The 21,512-nt window shown below is 36.6% G+C and overlaps 1 protein-coding gene across 2 annotated transcripts in view; it reads right to left on the bottom strand.

Moving 5' to 3' along the window:
* Positions 1 to 2,539: 2,539 nt before the first annotated feature.
* LOC106085354 (3,4-dihydroxyphenylacetaldehyde synthase 2) overlaps positions 2,540 to 21,512 on the bottom strand; it is a 33,756-nt gene continuing 14,783 nt past the window's right edge. Inside the window, exons 2-3 of one of the 2 annotated variants that reach the window (XM_013249567.2) lie at positions 21,260 to 21,494; positions 2,540 to 3,854 (exon numbers count right to left, since the gene is read on the bottom strand). In XM_013249567.2, coding sequence (XP_013105021.2) covers positions 2,634 to 3,854; positions 21,260 to 21,494 — 1,456 coding nt within the window. In that variant the 3' untranslated portion in view covers positions 2,540 to 2,633. The remainder of the gene's footprint in view (positions 3,855 to 21,259; positions 21,495 to 21,512) is intronic. The other variant, XM_013249568.2, reaches the window with a different exon arrangement.

Below are 21,512 nucleotides of genomic sequence, written 5' to 3'. Positions count from 1 at the left end.
ATAAACCGATCTCCCGATTTGACTTCTTGAGCCCCTGGAAGACTAAATTTCCATCCGATTTGGCTGAAATTCACACATGTGTTATGACTTTCAACAACTGCGCCAAGAACGGCTCAAATCGGTCAAGGACTTGATATAGCTCCTATATGAACCGATCTCCCGATTTGACTTCTTGAGCCCCTGGAAGCCGCAATGTTTGTCCGATTTGGCTGAAATTTGGCACATAGTGTTCTGTTATGACTTTCAACCACTGTACTATGTACGGTCCAAATCGGTCTAAAACCAGATATAGCTCCCATATTTTAGCAGAATCCATGTTGATGGGTTCCCAAGATTAGAACCGGCCGAACTTAGCACGCTTTCACTTGTTTAATTACAACTGCTTACGAAAATTATAATATCAATCAGTTTTTGAAAAAGGTTATTAACAAAAATTTTAATTAAAAATATTGCATATTCAATTGAAAATATGATTAAACATTTCCATTAATTTCCAATTAATTTTTTAATTGATCAAATTAAAAAAAATTATTGAATTTTTTAAAATTTTCAATTAATTGGTCCAAATAAAAAAATTATTGAAATTTTCAAAATGTCCAATTAATTTTTTAACTGGATCAATTAAAAATTTGATTGATAATAGTCAAATGTTATATAAAAATTTTTGCTAAAAAAGCGATGTATGAACACCCTTGATTTCGATGAAACATGGTTCACATGCATTGTAAAACTCCTGGAGCGCGAATTTGGGAATTACGTTTAGGTTCATGATTACTCCTTAGAAACAAAACCCGGGGGTTTTCCAAAATTGAAACGGAAAAAAATTGTTTTCCGAATTATAAAAGAAAGAGTAGAGAGGCAGTAACTTTATGCATTCGGGAAGAAAACCCAACAGAAAAATATTTATCTAGAATATGTTATAATTAGATTGATGCTAAAGAAGCCGTTATGCTATATGCACATTTTGAACATTAATAAGTTTAGAATTGCATCTAGAAATTTAAAAAAGCTGTGGAAAGACTGTTCGTGGGAGAGTTTTATCTTCTATATAAAAAGTATTTATAAAAATTTTTAGCGGCTAGACTTTTCTAAAACTGTCATAACATTCCATTCCATTAAAAAAGTTATTGAAAGAAGTTACTGCCTAAACCACATTTTTTTTCCTTTTTTTTACTCGATTCGTTCGCCAATTCAACGAAAACAGCTGTTCTTTCTCCATAAAATCAGCTGTTTTAGAATGAATTTGCGAACGAATTGGAAAGTTAGTGGTCTTATCCGTTTTCGTTTAATTGAAAAAGATTACATTTTAAATCACATTTAATGCTTACATTCAAGTTTTTAATTGAAGAGATTTTTATTTAAAATTTTTTTGATATGCTTTTCTGTATACGAACCAATATGGATGCGAACTTAAAATTTTTTATCTAGGAATAATTTATCTATGTTTGTGATTGTAGCAGGACTGACCAGGCTTATAGATTAACAAGAAGTAAAATAGAGAGATCGATTTATGTGGGAGCTGTATCGGGCTAAAGACCGATTCAGACCATAATAAACACATATGTTGATAGTCATCAGAGAATCCGTCGTACAAAATTTCAGGCAAATCGGATAATAATTGCCACCTCTAAAGGCTCAAGAAGTCAAGATCCCAGATCGGTTTAAATGGCAGCTATATCAGGTTATGAACCGATTTGAACCTTATTTGATACAGTTATTAAAAGTAAGAATAAAATACGTCATGCAAAATTTCAGCCAAATCGGATAGGAATTGCGCCCACTAGAAGCTAAAGTCCTCATACCTGTTTATATGACAGTTATATCAGGTTATGAACCGATTTGAACCATACTTAGCACAGTTGTTGGATATCATAACATTCATTCTTTCATTCAAATCGGATAAGATTTGCGCCCTCTAAGGCACAAGAAGTCAAGACCCAAGCTCGGTTTATATAACAGCTATATCAGGTTATGGACCGATTTGAGCCATACTTGGCACAGTTGTTGGATATCATAAGAAAACACGTCGTGCAAAATTTCATTCCATTCGGATAAGAATTGCGCCCTCTAGAGGCTCAAGAAATCAAGACCCAAGATCTGTTTATATGGCAGATATATCAAAACATGGACCGATATGGCCCATTTACAATACCAACCGACCTACACTAATAAGAAGTATTTGTGCAAAATTTCAAGCGACTAGCTTTACTCCTTCGGAAGTTAGCGTGCTTTCGATAGACAGACGGACGGACATGGCTAGATCGAAGTAAAATGTCGCGACGATCAAGAATATATATACTTTAAGGGGGCTCAGACGAATCGTTCGAGTAGTTATAAACAGAATGACGAAATTAGTATACCCCCATCCTATGGTGGAGGGTATAAAAAAAATATGCTAGTATGGATGGCATATTTTAGAATGCAATTTCTTGAAGCATACTGATACCAGTTTAAACCTACCTATGTAAATAATTTTTCTAATAACTGTTACAATTGAGCAAAGACTCCATAACGATGACAATAAATAAAAAAATACTACTTTTAGTATAACAAAGCTTTATGGGTATATTTATATATTCAATAAATTATAATGATAACTACTAGAAAGTTTACCTAAACCACAATATATAGATCTACTTAGACTTCTCTGATATTGGAGCCGTTCCATTTATATACACATCCTTGGAGAATTTTTGGCTTATGATGTCTACGTCGTTTTTGACCGCATTTAAGAACTCCGTTTTCAAAACGACATCCAATTGACTTTGAATCTCCTTCCAGGCAAAATCGACATCCTCCTCCTGGGGGTCCATGCCACATATGCAGAAGCGTAAAAAGTGTAGGTTGCCACGTTTTGCTTGTATCAAATAGATTTGCTTTCTTTCGGTGAGTTGATTCAAGAGTTCTGTGGTCCTTAGATTGTCTCCCTTTGGGCGAAAGCATACCAAACCTAAGCTGCGGTTGGCCACCATTTCAAACCGGGAATCAGAAAGCACAAAATTTTCAAAACGCTTCGCCAAATCTATATGTTTGCGTATATAAGCCCGGAGCCCTTCGGCGCCTATGGTGCGAAATGTTACCCACACTTTAAGGGCTCGGAAGCGTCGTCCCAATGGTATTTGCCAATGTCTGAAGTCGGGCATTTTGTTTTGTCCTTCGTATTTGTGTTTGAGATAAATGGGATCCACATTGAAGCTGTCCACCACTTTGTTGGCATCCTTGAGCCACATGCCAGCACAGTCAAAATTCACCATTAAGAATTTATGCATATTGAAATTCAAAGACTCTACCAGCTCCAAACCATTTCTAAGATGTGAAAATTCTTCTAGGGCGAAAGCGGAGCCAGCATACGCTGCATCAACATGTAGCCAAATATTGTATTTCTGGCAAACCGCTCCCAACGAGGGAATGTCATCATATGCACAGGTACCCGTGGTTCCTAAGGTAGCAATACATATGAGGGGTATTAGGCCCTGTTCCAAATCTTTCAGCACAGCTTTCTCCAATATTTCTCCGGTCAATATAAACTCATCGTTAGCAGGCAATAAACGCATGGTTACTGCTCCCAAAACTCCAGCTTTTTCAACACAGCTGTTACTTTGATCGCTGGAATAGGACACTAGTTTGCCTCTTATATCACTTTCGCTCATCTCTGGATGTTTCTGCTTCCAGTGTTTAACAGCTTGTTCACGGGCAGCCATTAGGGCTACAAGAATAGACTCGGAGGCAGAACCTTGAATGATGCCGCCACCAGGACCCTCATGTGAGTGCAAAAATTCTTCAGGTAGTTTAAGAAATTTTGCTAACCAATCCATAACGACAACTTCCAATTCGGTGCAAGCAGGACTGGCAATCTGAAAGAAATGATAATATTTGGTCAATTAAAAGAAAAGTTAAGAAAATTTGTATGGCGACTAGCACACAAAAAGTTGTAACTAATCATAGATTTTGAAATCATAAAAACCTTTTAAGCTTTTGATTTATTGCACGTCATTTAATTGAAAATGTTCAAAAGCGATTCACTGTCGTAATTTCCAAGCGGATTCCTTTTCTTTTCTACAAATACTTGAGGACACCTAGCCAGAATGAGGTCTAAATGGCAGCGGGTTAAATATAATATCGCTGCAGGACCTGATAGATTAACGGCACCATGGCCTGGAAAATCAACCATTGGCAGACACGATTTCCATTCATAAAAGGACTTTCGGTTTATAATCGAACACTGAGTCACACCATACATGATAAGGCTGTTGGAAGTCAATGTACACAATTTCAATACATCGGATTAGAGTCTATCTCTTTTTAGGTTTGAGACCGATAAACGGGGAATAATGTAGGAGCCTTACCTACGCATTAACCGATTTGACCCATTTACACTCTAACCGACCTACATCAATTAGATGTATTTCAGTTGCTATCTTTACCCGTTCAAAAACTTTCGACAAACGAACGGTACATACTTTAGGTACATTTAAATATAGTTATCCCGGCCAATGTTGTTGGATTGGGGGAAATTTTCCCAAACAGGTGATTTTTTCGTTATGGGGGAAACAATTTACTCATTTAGGGTACGGTGATTTTGATGGTGAAAAAGGTTAAAATTGGGGTTTTTCTAGGGAAAATTCCTCAGCATAGCTCCAAATTATTTTTCTTGTGTATATGAAATTCCATTATGTTTAATGGTGGCCAATTTCCCCAGATTAGGTGTGATTTAATAGAAAGCATATTCACCTACACTGACGTTTACTGCAGAAACGTATCTCCCGAGATGAGAAATTGCACATGATTATGATAGAATATGATATGATCAATCATAGGGAGGTAAAAGCCTTAGTCCATCATACTAAATCTGAAAAGGTTTCCAACAATTTAAGGTCAGTTAAGGTCACGGCATCCAAAATACTATGATAACTTTTATACCCACTACCTTCGGATAGGGGTATGCTTATCTATCTAGTCATTCCGTTCTTAACACCTCGAAATATTGATGCGGTGTATATATTCATGATGGTCTTGTCATTCTATGTCGATCTATTAATTTCCTTTCCTCCGTCCGTCTGTTGAAACCATGTGTGGTGTTCATCGTTACCACGATAAGCTTAGCTGAAAGCTACCCAGCGTGTCCATAGGTTTCAGATAGTGGAAAGCTTTGTATTTATGCGGAGTAGCTGCAAATGCGGCAGCAGGCAGTTAGCGATTTGTAGAGGAAAGTCTGAGTGAGGAGTCACGTGAGACTGATTCTGCTTAAATACTGAGTGCCAATGATACTCGAATTGACAAGGCGAGTTATTGGCGCATTCAAATAACCAATGGCTAACATCTGCGTCTGTTTCCAGGTTAGGGGCATATGGAGGGGAGAGTCGGATTATGAAGCAAGTGGCTCTCGACATCGAGAGATACATATGCGATCCCAGATAACTCATGCGGTTGGGGCGCTGGGCCAGTAACCCGACCCAGAAAACTATGAGAATCGCTATGAGAAACAAAGGAATAGTAAAAACGGACACCCCTAACGTTGACGCCCCACTTAGACAAATGTAAACATGATTTGCGTATCTGCACCTGGAATGTCTGCACTATCTATAGATAAGGTGCAGTATACGTGTTGGCGGATGTATTTGAGAAGTATAAAGCTGTTATTACCGCTTTAAAGGAAGTGCGATGGACTGGGAATGGCGTCACTATAACACCACACGGTGACGAAAAATACTATAGCTAGCCACAATCCGAATTTAAGCCAAATTCTTCAACAGCAGGTTTATTTGTGCCAATGCCCCGATGGAGAATACGAGGACGAGCAGACCAAGGATATTTTCCAAAAGCGCCTAGAGAGAGAATATGACCGCTGCACACACAATATATTAAAATCGGACCCATTTGAACATGGCGAGGAAAGTACGATTTGACACTGCAGGGAGGCCGGACATTGATAAGCTGCAAACATGGCAGATGGCAACGGCATACTCCACACGCCTGACCCAACTGCTTGACGAAAGCACTCCTTGTTCCAATGATATAATGGCGCAGTGGCAAACCATTGCCAACTCCATGGAAAATGTCCCGAAATCCGTACTTGGGAACCGGAAGCCGAGATGCTACTGAATCCAAGAATGTAGCATATATAGCAACCCTGCAATCAGTAGCAACGCGCCAGATGAAGGAGAGGTATAGGGAGAAAAGGAGAGAGGAGAAACGTCTATTCCGCAGAATGAAAAAGGAAATGAAAAGACGTGAGTGTGAGCGAAGTGAGATGTACTGGAGTCAGAATGAAGTCCGTAAATTCTACCAAAGAATTAAATATCAAACCGATGGCTTTGGTGCAGGCACACCCTCCTGCAGTGACAAAGAAGGAAATCTGGTAACTGACACTGATAGCATTTTGAGGATATGGAAAACATACTTTTCCCAGCTGCTGATACAATGGTGGCCATGAATATACAATACCCCAACCCCCGATAATGGTATAGAATGTTTACCTCCTATAGATCAATGAGAATGAGTTCCAAGTAGCAGTGACCCGACTAAAAAGCAACAAGGCAGCAGGAGCCGACGGAACCGAACTATTCAAAACCGGAGGCGACATGTTGATAAGGCGTATGCATCAGCATACAATGTTCCGTACACAAGAAAGGAGACAAGATGGAATGTGTCTCCCACCATACTCTGGAGCGTACTGTGTGAAAGATTAAAACCGAAATTCAACGGGATAATTGGGTCCTATCAATGCGGCTTTAGATCTATTAAATCTAACCTAGTCCAGATATTCACACTGTGCCAAATCCTAGAAAAACCTGAGAAGGATTAATCAACACCTACCATTTGTTGACTACAAAGCCGCTTTTTATACCCCTTTACGTTCAAAGGTATCTCTCGGAACCATTTAAAACTAACCGAGGTTTCAGACAAGGAGACAGCCTATCGTGTGATCTTTTTAATATCCTGCTGGAGAAGATTTTACGAGGTGCAGATGTGAATAGATGTGGCACAATTATGACAAGAGAACACATGTTACTCGCCTAGCCGACAACAATGACATCATAGGTCGCTCAACGGAAGTAGTAACTGCACCCTTTGAAAGAATCGAAAGAGGTATCTCTCGGAACCATTTAAAACTAACCGAGGTGTCAGACAAGGAGACAGCCTATCGTGTGATCTTTTTAATATCCTGCTGGAGAAGATTTTACGAGGTGCAGATGTGAATAGATGTGGCACAATAATGACAAGAGAACACATGTTACTCGCCTATCCCGACAACAATGACATCATAGGTCGGTCAACGGAAGTAGTAACTGCACCCTTTGAAAGAATCGAAAGAGAGTCAGTGAAAATTGGTCTGGCAGTAAATAGAGATAAGACGAAATGGATGGTTTTAATTCCCAAAACGCCTTGTACAACTGAGCAGATAAAGAAAATGGAGAAAGTTGGGAACCACATCTTTGAGATAGTCAGCAACTTTATCTACCTTGGCAGCGCCGTAATCGAAACGAATGACGTCAGATTTGAGATAAAGCGAATAATAATACTGGCAAACAGATGCTACTTTGTATAAAGAAAGCAGTTTAGAAACAAGGCTTCGGATTAAACAAGCAGCTGAGAAGCAAAGCCAGCTCTCGACAGACGAAGATTACACTATACAAGACACTGATACTACCAGTGTTGTTATATGGTTCTGAGGCAAGGGCACTTGTGAAATCAGATGAGGCAGTGCTTGATTGAGAAAAAGATTCTTCGTAAAATGTATGATCCAAATTGGATTGGTGGAGCATATCGGTGTCGTATGGACCACGAACTGTATGACGACGCATAGTTAAACGGTTGAGTTGGCTAGGTCATATTTTCAGAATGAATGAGGAATATCCAGCGAACAAGTCTCTTGGTGATCACTTTGGTTATTGCAAAACGGGACGACCAAATTTGCGATAGAAAGATCAAATGGTGACAGACGTCTCGAAACTTGTTGTTAGAGATTTTAGAAGGAGCGCAGAAGATTCCGTTCGCATGGTAAACTATTCACAGTTCGGCAAATGTAATAAATGTCCTGCTATAGCCAACTAAAAGCGTGCTAAGTTAAGCAGGGCCGAATCTTGGGTACCCGCCACCATGGATTCCGCAAAAAAAAGTACTCTTATTAACCGAGTTTGTATTTGAATTATTATACTCACAACTATAGGATTAGGATATTTATTAAGTCATTCCGTTTGCAACACATCGAAATATCAATTTCCGACCCTACAAGGTATATATATTTCGGATCGTCGTAAAATTCTAAGAAGATGTAACGATGTCCGTGTGTCTGTCCGTCCGTATGTTGAAATCACTCTACAGCCTTCAAAAATTGAGATATTGGGCTGAAATTTGGCACAGATACGCCTTGTTAAGTTTTTGAACGGGCCAAGTCGGACCATATTTGGATATAGCTACTACAATATATAGACCGATCTGCCGGTAAATGGTCCAATGCCCATAAATGCTTTATTTTTTATTTGATTTCACTGAAATTTGAATCAGTGAGTAGCTTTAGGTCTCCCGACATCTGGCTCAAATATGGTTCAGATCGGACTATATTTAGATATAGCTGCTATAAAGACCGATTTGCCGATAAAGGGTCTAATGTTCTTAAATGCTTTATTTTTCATCCAATTTTGCTGAAATTAAAACCAGTGAGTAGCTTAAGCCTCCCGACATCTGAGCCCAGATCTGACTATATTTAGATGTAGCTGCCATATAGACCGATCTGCCGATAAAGGGTCTGAAGCCACTTAATCCTTTATTTATTACCCGATTTCGCAGAAATTTGAAACAGTGAGTTGTTTTAAGCCTCCCAAAATCCGCCCCAAATATGTTTCAGATAAAACTATATTTAGATATAACTGTCATAAAGATCGTATGCCGTTTAAGGGTCTGGAACCCATAAAAACTGCAATTATTACCCGATTTCGTTGAAATTTGAAATATTGAGTCATTTTAAGCCTCTCGACATCAGACCCAGATATGAGTCAGATCGGACTTTATATGGGTATAGCCGCCATAGATACCGATCTGCCGTTAAAGGGTCTGGAACCCATAAAAGCTTTATTTATTACCCAATTTCTTTAAAATTTGTATTAGTGAGTTGTTTTAAGCCATTATTGCCTGAAAATGTTTCTTTAAAATTTGAATGAGTGAGTTGTTTTAAGCCACCCGTTATCTGACCAAAATCAGATAAAAAGCTGATTTATTGCCTGAAAATGTTTCTTGTGTATGAGTTCTCGGGACCTGAATAAAATATGATCAAGACCAGCCCCTATTAAGATATAACTACGGATATGGTAGTGGAGTTATAATAAAATAGAATGATTACTATATACTTTTTTAATTTGGTCCAGATTTGGTTATAGGTGCCACATAGAACGATTTCTAGATTTAAAGTCTTGGCCCTATTAAAAGCGAATTTATTATCCGATTTCGTTGAAATTTGACGCAGTGCCTTATGTTAGGCTTTTCGACCTATTTGGATATAGCTGCCAAAAAGACCAATATTTTGTACTACAAAATTGAGCAGTGGCTTATATTTATTAGACCACCCAAAGTCCGTGCCGAATTTGAGTGCATAATTTATCCAATTTTCACCGGATTGTGACGAAAGGGGGTTTACATATATACCCAAGGTGGTGGGTATCCAAAGTTCGGGCTGGCCGAACTTAATGCCTTTTGACTTGTTTTGGTCTCAAAATATCATATCGGGACATCGTTACTTAGGGAGCCCATATCACCACATTGATCGATTTGGATAAAACTTGTCAATGATGTTGTAAGTCAAAAGAAAGGTTTTTGGGCATTTTTTTTTGAAAATTTAGACTACTAAGGATTCAAGAAGACAAATCCGGCATGTACGTTGAAAGATATAACACAATTCGTTGTTCCAAATTTTTGCCAAATCGGATACAAATTTAATATTTTAGGGGCTCAAGAAATCAAATCCGGGGATAGGTTTTTATGGGGGCTATATCCAAATCAGAACCGATATGACCCGTTTGCAATCCTTACGACCTACATCAATAAGAAGAATCTGTGCGAAATTTCAAGAGGCTAGCATTACGCGTTCAACCGCTATCGTGATTTCAAAAGACGGACGGATGATCCAGAATACACATACTTTATGTGGTCGCAGATCAATATATCGAGGTGCTACACACGATAATGAATAGATTAGTATACCCCCATCCTATGGTTGTGGGTATAAAATATAATAGTTATATAATAGTTACATAAATGTACATATATACATATCCTATATAAAGCGAGCCTTCGACATGGTAGGTCGATATTTAAGCCTTTAGAAGCAACAATTTGTTTTCCTATTGAGATTTTATTTGGTACGTGATCTGGACTTCCCATACCAAACAACGTCCACATACATATTCATAAATAGTTGTTCCCTTTTATATCTATAAAGTCCCTATAGCTTCATTCATACGCCAACTCAATTAGTTCCCATATACACTAATCTAATTTGTGTAAGTTTTTTTTAACACAAACATTTTTTGTTGATGATTTCCGATTTCTGTCAACTAAAAACCAAAGTGTGAATGACCATTAAAATGTGAGGTAATATTTAAAACAATCTTTTAACAATAGAAAGAGAGTTGGCAACCCTGTGTGTGAAGACGTCAAAAACCAAACCGTGTGAAGTAGTGATTTTTTATTTATCAAAATACAGCGTTGAAACGAACGTTAAACAAAGCAAACACACAAAAAAATAAACAACAAGAGAAACACTACACGGGAATTATCGAATATGCCTGGAACTGGACGCAAAACTATGAAAACCAAAAAAGTGTTTTGTGCTCAATGCAAACTAGAGGCAAATGACGAAAAGGAAGAATGCATAGAGTGTGATAAATGTGCAAAAACATATCATGCAATGTGTACTAAACTCGATAAGAAACAATACGAACATTTGCTTCATAATGAAGAGGAGGACTATGTATGCCATAAATGCAATGTAAATGATGGTGTTAACAGTGCTACAGTTACAGAGCAACTGCTGAGAATGGAAGCGAAACTCAACAAGCTTGATCAGCTGACTGAATCTATGAATTTTTTATCATCTAAGTTCGATGATTTAATGAATGGCATAAGTGCTAATAAGAAAAAAATTGATAACGTTGAAAAAGAAAATTTTAAGTTGAAAAACGAAATAAAAACATTGAAAGACTCCGTTAAAATGCTAAACGATCAACGAGTTAAAAAACGACTGTATTGTAAATGGTATAAAAACTGATGAAGGAGTAACTGCTGTGAACGCTGTTTTAAAACTATCAGAAGCCGTCGGTGTTTCAATGAATGAAGCTAACATTGAAGAAGCATATTTCCTAAAAAAAAGAAACACAACAAATCCACACCAGTCGTTAGTTGTTAAATTTAGCTCAAAAACTTCTAAAAATAAGCTAATGGAAGCAAAATCCAAACTAAAAGATAATGATAATACCAAAAATGTCTATATTAATGATTTTTTGAGTAAAGAATCGATGGAGTTATTCAATTATGCGAAAACACTAAAAACTGTTGGATACAATTTTGTTTATACAAACGGTAACAGAATTTACGTGAAGAAAAGTTCTATTACACGGCCAAAGCTCATACAGAGAAAGGAAGATGTTGATGAAATCTTGCTACAGGCTACAACAAATACATTTCAATCTCGTAGGTCATTGAGGAAACTACCGCCTCCTGTTGATGATTCAGATGACAATGAAGCTGATGCACAAGGCGAATTTTTATCTCCCAATCAACTATAAATATGTATTAATAAATTATATTGTTTTTATTTGATATATTTCTTAATTATGAACACAAACAATAATTATTTTATAAACATTGAATCTTTTTCGGATCACTTCTTGAGTTTGAATGGAAATTTCTTTAATATCATGTCTGTAAACATTAGAAGCATATCTTCAGTTGTAAAATTTAATGCATTCAAGTCTTTAGTGGCACAATTACCAATCCTACCTAATGTTATTGCAATTCAAGAAACGTGGTTTCAATCTGATTTAACACAAATATATAAAATCCCTGGATACAACGCTGTACATTGTTGCAGATTTGATGGCTATGGAGGCACAACCCTTTATATACGTGAAAACATTTTATATACAACAGAATTGTGTGAGAGTAAGCATTTCATAGAAGCCATACGGATTACTTTGGACAACTTTTATGTAAATGGAAAACCATTAAGAATTGCAACATTTTATCGTTCCCAGCGTTGTGATTCAAGTCATTTCCTACAATTCTTGGAAGATATCTTAAGTAGTCGATGCAATGGTGCAACGATTTTATTTGGGGATGCTAATATTGATTTACTTGACCCTAACTATTCATTGGATCTTTGTACCACCCTGTCATGCTTAAACTTCGAACCTTGCCACACATTAATCACTAGACCAAACAGCGCTAAATGTCTGGATCATGTTTACAGTAATGTAGGAAGTTGTTTATCAAGCGACTCCTTTGAATGTTCATTATCTGACCACAACATCATTTGGACTAAGCTTCAAAGTGAGTTTTCATGCAACAATTATACTACAAAAAGTTACAAATATAGTGATATCGAATCGATTGCCCAAGAATTTGAAAGTTTTGCTAATAGCTTGAATTACTGTGGGAACCCGTCAATTGATACAGCTGCCTTTGTCAATAGATTTTCTGATATAATTGAACAGAATACAGTTGTAAAAGAAACCAGAGTTTTAGCCAAATCATTGCTTACACCGTGGATTAACAAAAATTTGCAATCTTTAATGAGATATAAAGAAAAATTGTTAGCAAAACGAAGAAAATGCGGGCGGAACAGCAGAAATGATTTTTTATTAAAAAATATAAGTAGAATAATTAAAGTAGCTGAAAGAAAATGCATGAATAAATACATTCATGGGAACATTGAAGCATTAAATGCAAATACTCAAAAAACATGGAAGTTCTTGAATGAATGTTTGGGAAGAAAAGAGAAAGCACAATGTATGCTTAGAGACACAAATGACCAACTAATAACTGATGAAAAGACTAAATGTGACATGTTTAATAACTACTTTCTGAGTGTTCCAATTTTGTTGAAGCGACAAATAAGTCGTCTCCAAGATGATAGTTGTAACAAACTGTGTACGCTTACGCAGTGCAATTCTACTTTTTCGTTCGATTACACCAACAATGATGAAGTTTTGGATATCATTAACAATTTACAGAGTGATAAAAGTCCAGGTCATGACAATATTTCGATCAAAGCAATTAAACGATGCAAAGATACAGCAAGTGAACACATATGCAAAATTTTCAATACCATGGTTAATACATCCATATTCCCTGAAGTTCTTAAGGTTTCAAAAGTAGTACCTATACCAAAAAAATCTTGCTCTCAAACGATTAATGAATTCAGACCGATTGCTTTGCTATCGTGTATTGACAAAATTCTTGAAAAACTTATGCATACCAGAATCTATGGATATTTAACTGAATCTCAACAGTTATACGCAAATCAATTCGGTTTTAAGAATGGAAGTGGAACACAAGATGCAGTCGTAAATGTTGTGAACTTTATATGTAAGGGTTTGGATGACAAATTTGGTGGTGTTGGAGCAATTTTCTACGACTTGTCGAAGGCATTTGATTTAATTGATCACGACATTTTGCTAGCTAAACTTCCTTTTTATGGGTTTCAAAATGGTTCTTTGCAGCTATTGGAGAGCTACATTAGAAATAGAAGACAGTATGTAGAAATCAATGGAGTTAAAAGTGATACTTGTTTTGTTCAACATGGAGTACCCCAGGGTAGTGTATTGGGACCTTTGTTATTTACTATATATATGAATGATATACCTAAACTAAAACTATACGGCAAACTTTTTTTATATGCCGATGATATCCTGCTCTTGTATCCCTATCACCATGAGGTAATTCTAAAATCACAAATGGAACATGATGCAGCAATTATAGCAGAATTTTGTCGAATTAACAGACTTGTTTTGAATTCTAATAAAACAAAAATCATACGTTTTCGACCGCACTGCACAATTGATGATAATTTTCACATAAGAATTGGAAACAGTCTTTTATATGAATCACGGTCAGTAAAGTACCTGGGTATACACTTGCAAAGTAATCTGTCGTGGGATCTGCATATACAAAACATCAAATCTAAAGTAGCACCTGCAATTGGAATTTTATATAAATACAAAAACAAGTTTGATATAAAGACAAATTTTTTGATTTACAACTCATTGATTCACAGTCACCTTAACTACATGTCAATAATGTACGGTTACAAAAAGAGTGGTCAACTAAAGTCATTGCAGCGAATACAGAACAAGGCATTGAGAAATGTTTATAATCTACCACGGACTTATTCAACGATTTCCTTGTATGAAGACTTTGCTAAAGGTATATTGCCAATACATGGACTATATAAAATGCAGATGCTTATATTTATGTTTAAATCAGTACGAAACCTCGTGGCTCCATCAATTATATTTCATAGAAATCAATCAACTTTTAATACAAGAAACAGCTCAAATTTGGAAGTTGCACGATGCCGTCTTGAATTGACAAAACAGAGAATTGAACATAGTGGATGTTCTGAGTTTAACCACCTCCCTCAACAACTAAAAAACATCTTAAGAATTTCAAAGTTTAAAACAGAGCTAAAAGCATATTTATTGAATAATGTGAGAATGCTTCTTATGTAATCAAATTTCTTTTATACAAAAAATTTTTTTTTCCTTCTTTGCATTTAAATTGTGCGTTTTATTTCAATGGTACTAGACTTGCCAACTCGCCCCAATTATGTCTTTAAGGCGCTGGGGCACATTTTCTACTATTGTAAACACTTTTATTGAATAAATATGAATTACTTAAAAAAAAAAAATGCTTTCTCCTATTGTATTATGCTTAGCTCAGTGGAAGCATAAACACTAAGGCTGGATGTTGGGTGACCTCTATAAGTCTAGACTTAAATTTAAATTGAAAACCAATCTTAAGTAAGTTGTCATCTGGATGACACAATTTACAAAGTCAAAACAAAATATTCCACAAAAAAAAGTTTATTTATTACCATTGATTATTATTCAACATAGGCACATGCCAGGCGGTCACTCTGTCTGTCTTTCTGGTATTATCAAATCAAATACATAACAAGCATGAGAAATAAAAACAAAATTAAGAAAACAACAACAACAAACAACCCAAAGAGGTGTGAAAAAAGGTGTCCCATAGTTAACAGCCAATGGAGATTTATTGATGCTCCAACCATCATAACTGGGTTCCAAATTGGAAACTCGTTTCTCTTTACAGGTGAAAGTGGTGTGCCTCCTCATAAAGAAAACAGAGGTGACTTTTATTGACCATGTTTGAGATGGTACTTGAATTGTTTTCAGCAAAAGATGCGACTGACAACAAGAACAAAATGAAAGATGAAAAGGATCACTATAACATCTTACGTTGAATAGGCAGTATACTAAATTCATTATTTGAAATATTATATATGTGGTGGTTACTATACCCTACACACCACTACAGCGGTACAGGTTATTTTAACATAGCGCATTTGTTTCTTAAACCTAAATAGAAGGAAGAGAAACAGACTCATTGATAAGTATGTGGATCGACTCAAAATCACTTTCCGATTCGATGAAGCTATGTCGGTCTGTCTGTCCATCCGTCCATGCTAATTTGTGTACAAAGTAAAGGTCGCAATTTTCATCTGATCGTCCTCAAATTTAGCAAAGGAATTTTTTTGGTCCAGAGAAGAAGCCTATTAAAATCGGTTTAGATTTGGATATAGCTCCCATATGTATGTTTGTCCGAATTGGAGTAATATAGCAATAATATCATCATTTGTTAACGGATTCTCAAAAAAATTTGCACAAGGAAATTCCAACATTACCGGTAAATTTGGTAGAATTCGGTACATGTTTAGATATAGCTCTCAAATACATGAGACATTCTCTTAAAAAACAAAACACTTAAAGAAAGTGGTCATATTTTTTTTGTAATTATTTATGTTTAATAAGAAAGCATGATTTAGGTCCGTGCAATGCAGGGTTGCAATACTGTTATGATAAAAATTTTTTACGAAAAAATTTTCAACCACTATAACTTCAAACAAATTAATGAATTTAGAAACCCCCAAAGAGTTTTTTCTGCAGAATTCCCTAAATTTTGAATTTATGTATCACAAAATTAAAAAAAAAAAAACAAGTAAAAAGGCGTTAAGTTCGGCCGGGCCGAACTTTGGATACCCACTACCTCTGGTATATATGTAAACCACCTTTCATCAAAATTCGGTGAAAATTTCATACCTTATACTCATATACCTCATACCGACCTGAACTATTGTATATACGACACGGATGTCGAATAGCCGAACATAATTCGCTGTGTCAAATTTCAGTGAAATCGGATTAAAGATGCGCCTTTTATGGGGCCAAGACTTCAAATCGAGATATTGGTCTACATGGCAGCTATATACAAATCTGAAACGATTTGGGCCAAGTTGCATAAACATGTCGAAGAGCCTAACACAAAGCACTGTCCCAAATTTCGGCGAAATCGGACTATAAATGCTTTTTTTACGGCCCCAAAACCTTAAACCTAGATATCGGTCTATATGGCAGCTATATCCAAATCTGGACCGATCTGTGCGATATTGCAGAAGTATGTCAAGGGGCTTAACTTAACTCACTGTCCCAAATTTCGGCGACATCGGACAATAAATGAGCATTTTATGGGCCCAAAACCATAAGTCAAGAAATCGGTCTATATGGCAGCTATATCTAAATCTGAAGCGATCTGGACCAAATTGAAGAAATATGTCAAAATTTAACCAAAATCGGATAATGAATGTGGGTTTTATGGGCCTTACACCATAAATCGGAGGATCGATATATATGGCAGCTATATCCAAATCTGGACCGATCTGAGCCAAATTAACGAAGGATGTCGACGGGCCTTACACAATTCACTGTCCCGAATTTCATCAAAATCGGATAATAAATGTGGCTTTTGTGGCCCTAAGACCCTTAAGCTATATCCAAATCTGAACCGATCTGGCCAATTTAACGAAGGAAGTCGAAGGGCCTAAGACAACTCACTGTCCCAAATTTCAGCGAAATCGGATAATAAATGTGGCTTTTATGGGCCTTAGACCCTAAATCGGAGGGTCGGTCTATATGGCAGCTATATCGGAATATGGACCGATCTGAGCCAAATTGACGAAGGAGGTCGAAGGGCCTAACACAACATACTGCCCCAATTTTCAAAAAATCGGATAATAAATGTGACTTTTATGGGACTAAGACCCTAAATCGGCGGATCGGTCTATATGGGGGCTATATCAAGATATAGTCCGATATAGCCCATCTTCGAACTTAACCTGCTTATGGACAAAAAAAGAATCTGTGCAAAATTTCAGCTCAATATCTCTTTTTTTAAAGACTGTAGCGTGATTTCAATAGACAGACGGACGGACATGTCTAGATCGTCTTAGATTTTTACACTGATCAAGAATATATATAAAGGGTGATTCTTTTGAGGTTAGGATTTTCATGCATTAGTATTTGACAGATCACGTGGGATTTCAGACATGGTGTCAAAGAGAAAGATGCTCAGTATGCTTTGACATTTCATCATGAATAGACTTACTAACGAGCAACGCTTGCAAATCATTGAATTTTATTACCAAAATCAGTGTTCGGTTCGAAATGTGTTCATTCACCGTAACGTTGCGTCCAACAGCATCTTTGAAAAAATACGGTCCAATGATTCCACCAGCGTACAAACCACACCAAACAGTGCATTTTTCGGGATGCATGGGCAATTCTTGAACGGCTTCTGGTTGCTCTTCACTCCAAATGCGGCAATTTTGCTTATTTACGTAGCCATTCAACCAGAAATGAGCCTCATCGCTGAACAAAATTTGTCAAAATTTGAACACATTTCGAACCGAACACTGATTTTGGTAATAAAATTCAATGATTTGCAAGCGTTGCTCGTTAGTAAGTCTATTCATGATGAAATGTCAAAGCATACTGAGCATCTTTCTCTTTGACACCATGTCTGAAATCCCACGTGATCTGTCAAATACTACTGCATGAAAATCCTAACCTCAAAAAAATCACCCTTTACTTTATAGGGTCGGAAATGGATATTTCGATGTGTTGCAAACGGAATGACAAAATGAATATACTCCCATCCTTCGGTGGTGGGTATAAAAATGGTCAGTCGGAAACTCCGATGTATATGACATAATACATACGTCAAAAACATCATAAACCTAGCCAAAAAACTAGTTTTTGACAGAATTAAAAATTAAACAAGTAAAAGTGTGCTAAGTTCGGCCGGGCCGAATCTTATATACCCTCCACCTTGGATCGAATTTTCGAGTTTTTTTCCCGGCATCTCTTCTTAGGCAAAAAAGGAAATAAGAAAAGATTTGCTCTGCTATCAGAGCGATATCAAGATATGGCCCGGTTTGGACCACAATTAAATTATATGTTGGAGACCTGTGTAAAATGTCAGCCAATTCGAATAAGAATTGCGCCCTTTAGGGGCTCAAGAAGTAAAAAAGAGAGATCGATTTATATGGGAGATGTATCGGGCTATAGACCGATTCAGACCATAATAAAACACATATGTTGATGGTTATGAGAAAATCCGTCGTACAAAATTTCAGGCAAATCGGATAATAATTACGACCTCTAGAGGCTCAAAAAGTCAAGATCCCAGTTCGGTTTATATGGCAGCTATATTATGTTATGTCCGATTTATGCAATACTTAACACAGTTGTTGGAAGTCATAACAAAACACCTCATGCAAAATTTCAGCCAAATCAGATGAGAACTGCGCCCTCTAGCGGCTCAAGAACTCAAGATCCGAGATCGGTTTATATGGCAGCTATATCAGGTTATGAAACGATTTGAACCTTATTTGACACATTTGTTGAAAGTAAGAATAAAACGCGCCCTCTAGAAGCTCAAGAAGACAAGTGCCCAGATCTGTTTATATGACAGCTATATCAGGTTATGAACCGATTTGAGCTATTCTTGATACAGATGCTGGATATCATATCAAAATACTTCGTGCAAAAATTCTTTCAAATCGGATAAGAATTGCGCCCTATAGAGGCTCAAGAAGTCAAGACCCAAGATCAGTTTATATGACAGCTATATCGGTTATGGACCGATTTGAACCATAGTTGGCACAGTTGTTGGATATCATAACAAAACACGTCGTGCAAAATTTCATTCCAATCGGATAAGAATTGCACACTGTAGAGGCTCAAGAAGTCAAGACCCAAGATCGGTTTATATGGCAGCTATATCAGGTTATAGACCGATTTGAACCATACTTGGCTCAGTTGTTGGATATCATAACAAAACACGTCGTGCAAAATTTCATTCCAATCGGATAAGAATTGCGCACTCTATAGGCTCAAGAAGTCAAGACCCAAGATCGGTTTATATTGCAGCTATATCAAAAAATGGACCGATATGGCCCATTTACGATACCAACCGACCTACACTAAAAAGAAGTATTTGTGCAAAATTTCAAGCGGCTAGCTATACTCCTTCGGAAGTTAGCGTGCTTTCGACAGACAGACGGACGGACATGGTTAGATCGACATAAAATGTCGCGACGATCAAGAATATATATACTTAATGGGGTCTCAGACAAATATTTCGAGTAGTTACAACCAGAATGACGAAATTAGTATACCCCTCATCCTATGGTGGAGGGTATAAAAAGAAAATTAGAAATCGTTCAATTATTTTCAACTTTTGTGAAATTTACGAACATGGCAACACTGGTGCATACGCTGAAAAAAAGTTGGGGAAAAAAGTTGACCAAATTAGATTTTTGTCTTAAATAACGAGATGCAAAGTTGAGGATTACTTAACCTACCATTTAAAATAAACAATCTTTAATATGTAGGAAAATATTTCTCACCAAATGGAATGTTTCCTTAAAAAGTTAGAAAATTGATTATCTTTTAATTAAGTTTGCCTATCTTTGGCTCGAATCTTTAAAATTAGGACAACATTTTTTTCAGTGTAAGTTAGAATGTGCTCCTAAAATAGAAAACGTCTGAGTTCCAATCCTGGCGAAAATATAGGCAAAAACATTTTTTAACTCTTATTTTCCCTCACTAATACATACTGGCGGCATTTTCGAATATCTTAAACTGGTCAAACTTCTCAGGAAGACAGAGTGCTGATCATAAATAGAACTAAATAAAAACATTTTATTGTATTTAAAATTTTGAAAAAATTATTTCAACGCTATAGCAACAACAACCAATCTAAAATCATTGAACCGTAAATTAGAATATGCACAAATCATTTGGAATCCTTCGTCTCAATTATCAATTGGTAGAAATGAAAGAGTGCAACGTAAAATTATAAATTTTGCTTTGTACTCATTGCATTTTGATCACCCAATTCCACCTATGAGTCACGGTGTAAACTAATTCATCTCCCAACATTATCGAATCGTAGAAGCTTTGAATTCATTTTGTTTTTTGTACAAAATTTTATAAAAGTATATGACGTTTACAACTTTTTGACAGTCGACACCTAAAAATCCGACATACGGACCATCTCTTCTACCACATAACTAGTGAGTGTCATAGAAATCGGTTCAAGTTTATATATAGCTCTTAAATATACATATATATGTATTGCCCAATTTTTGGAGGCCACCGTAGCGCAGAGGTTAGCATGTCCGTCTATGACACTTAATGTATGGGTTCGAATCCTAGCGAGAACATCCGAGACAATTTTTTCCGTGCTAAGATATATGTAGCCACTAAATAAACCGATCTCCCAATTATACTGCTTAAAGGCTGTTACTATGTTCGCTTTTAGCGTTATATTTTTGTGATTACTATTTTTTTAGTTTTCGAACCTGAAACTGGCTGATTTTATTTAGTAGGACATTCCCCCATAACTTGGGAAACAATTTTAATAAAGGTAGGATGTTGTGTAGTGTTTCAAAAAAGTGAAGAGCCCAATACTTATTCGATTTTATTAAACTTTTCACGATGACTTTTCCTATGACCTTCGATAGATGTACCACGTATGGTCTTAATCTGACCAAAACCTGATATAGTAATTTTTCAAATTTTTAATAAATTCTTTGAGGTTCATAACATATCAAAATGTGGGTAACCGAACTGGCACCTATCTCACTAACAAATAAATATTTTTTTTTTTAACAAAAACATACCCAACTAAAGCCAATTACACTAAAGGCATTGCATAGCATATCACCGACCATGGCGGGAAATGATGAGGCCGTTGGATAGAAGGCATGCATATTGGGCGATTGCCAATGTGTAATGCCTGGCTTAATAATGCGATCCACATCCTCTAAGATATCCCTCCAATCTTCGGATGTCTCCGGCATATCCTTTGGCAAAAGATCGAACAGATAACCAGGTTTCACCGAGGGCAAAATATCACTTAAAGAAAAACACACA

Source organism: Stomoxys calcitrans, chromosome 3 (genome assembly GCF_963082655.1).
Source record: "Stomoxys calcitrans chromosome 3, idStoCalc2.1, whole genome shotgun sequence".
NCBI lineage: Eukaryota > Metazoa > Arthropoda > Insecta > Diptera > Muscidae > Stomoxys > Stomoxys calcitrans.
This window is presented reverse-complemented; position numbering and strand designations above follow the sequence as displayed.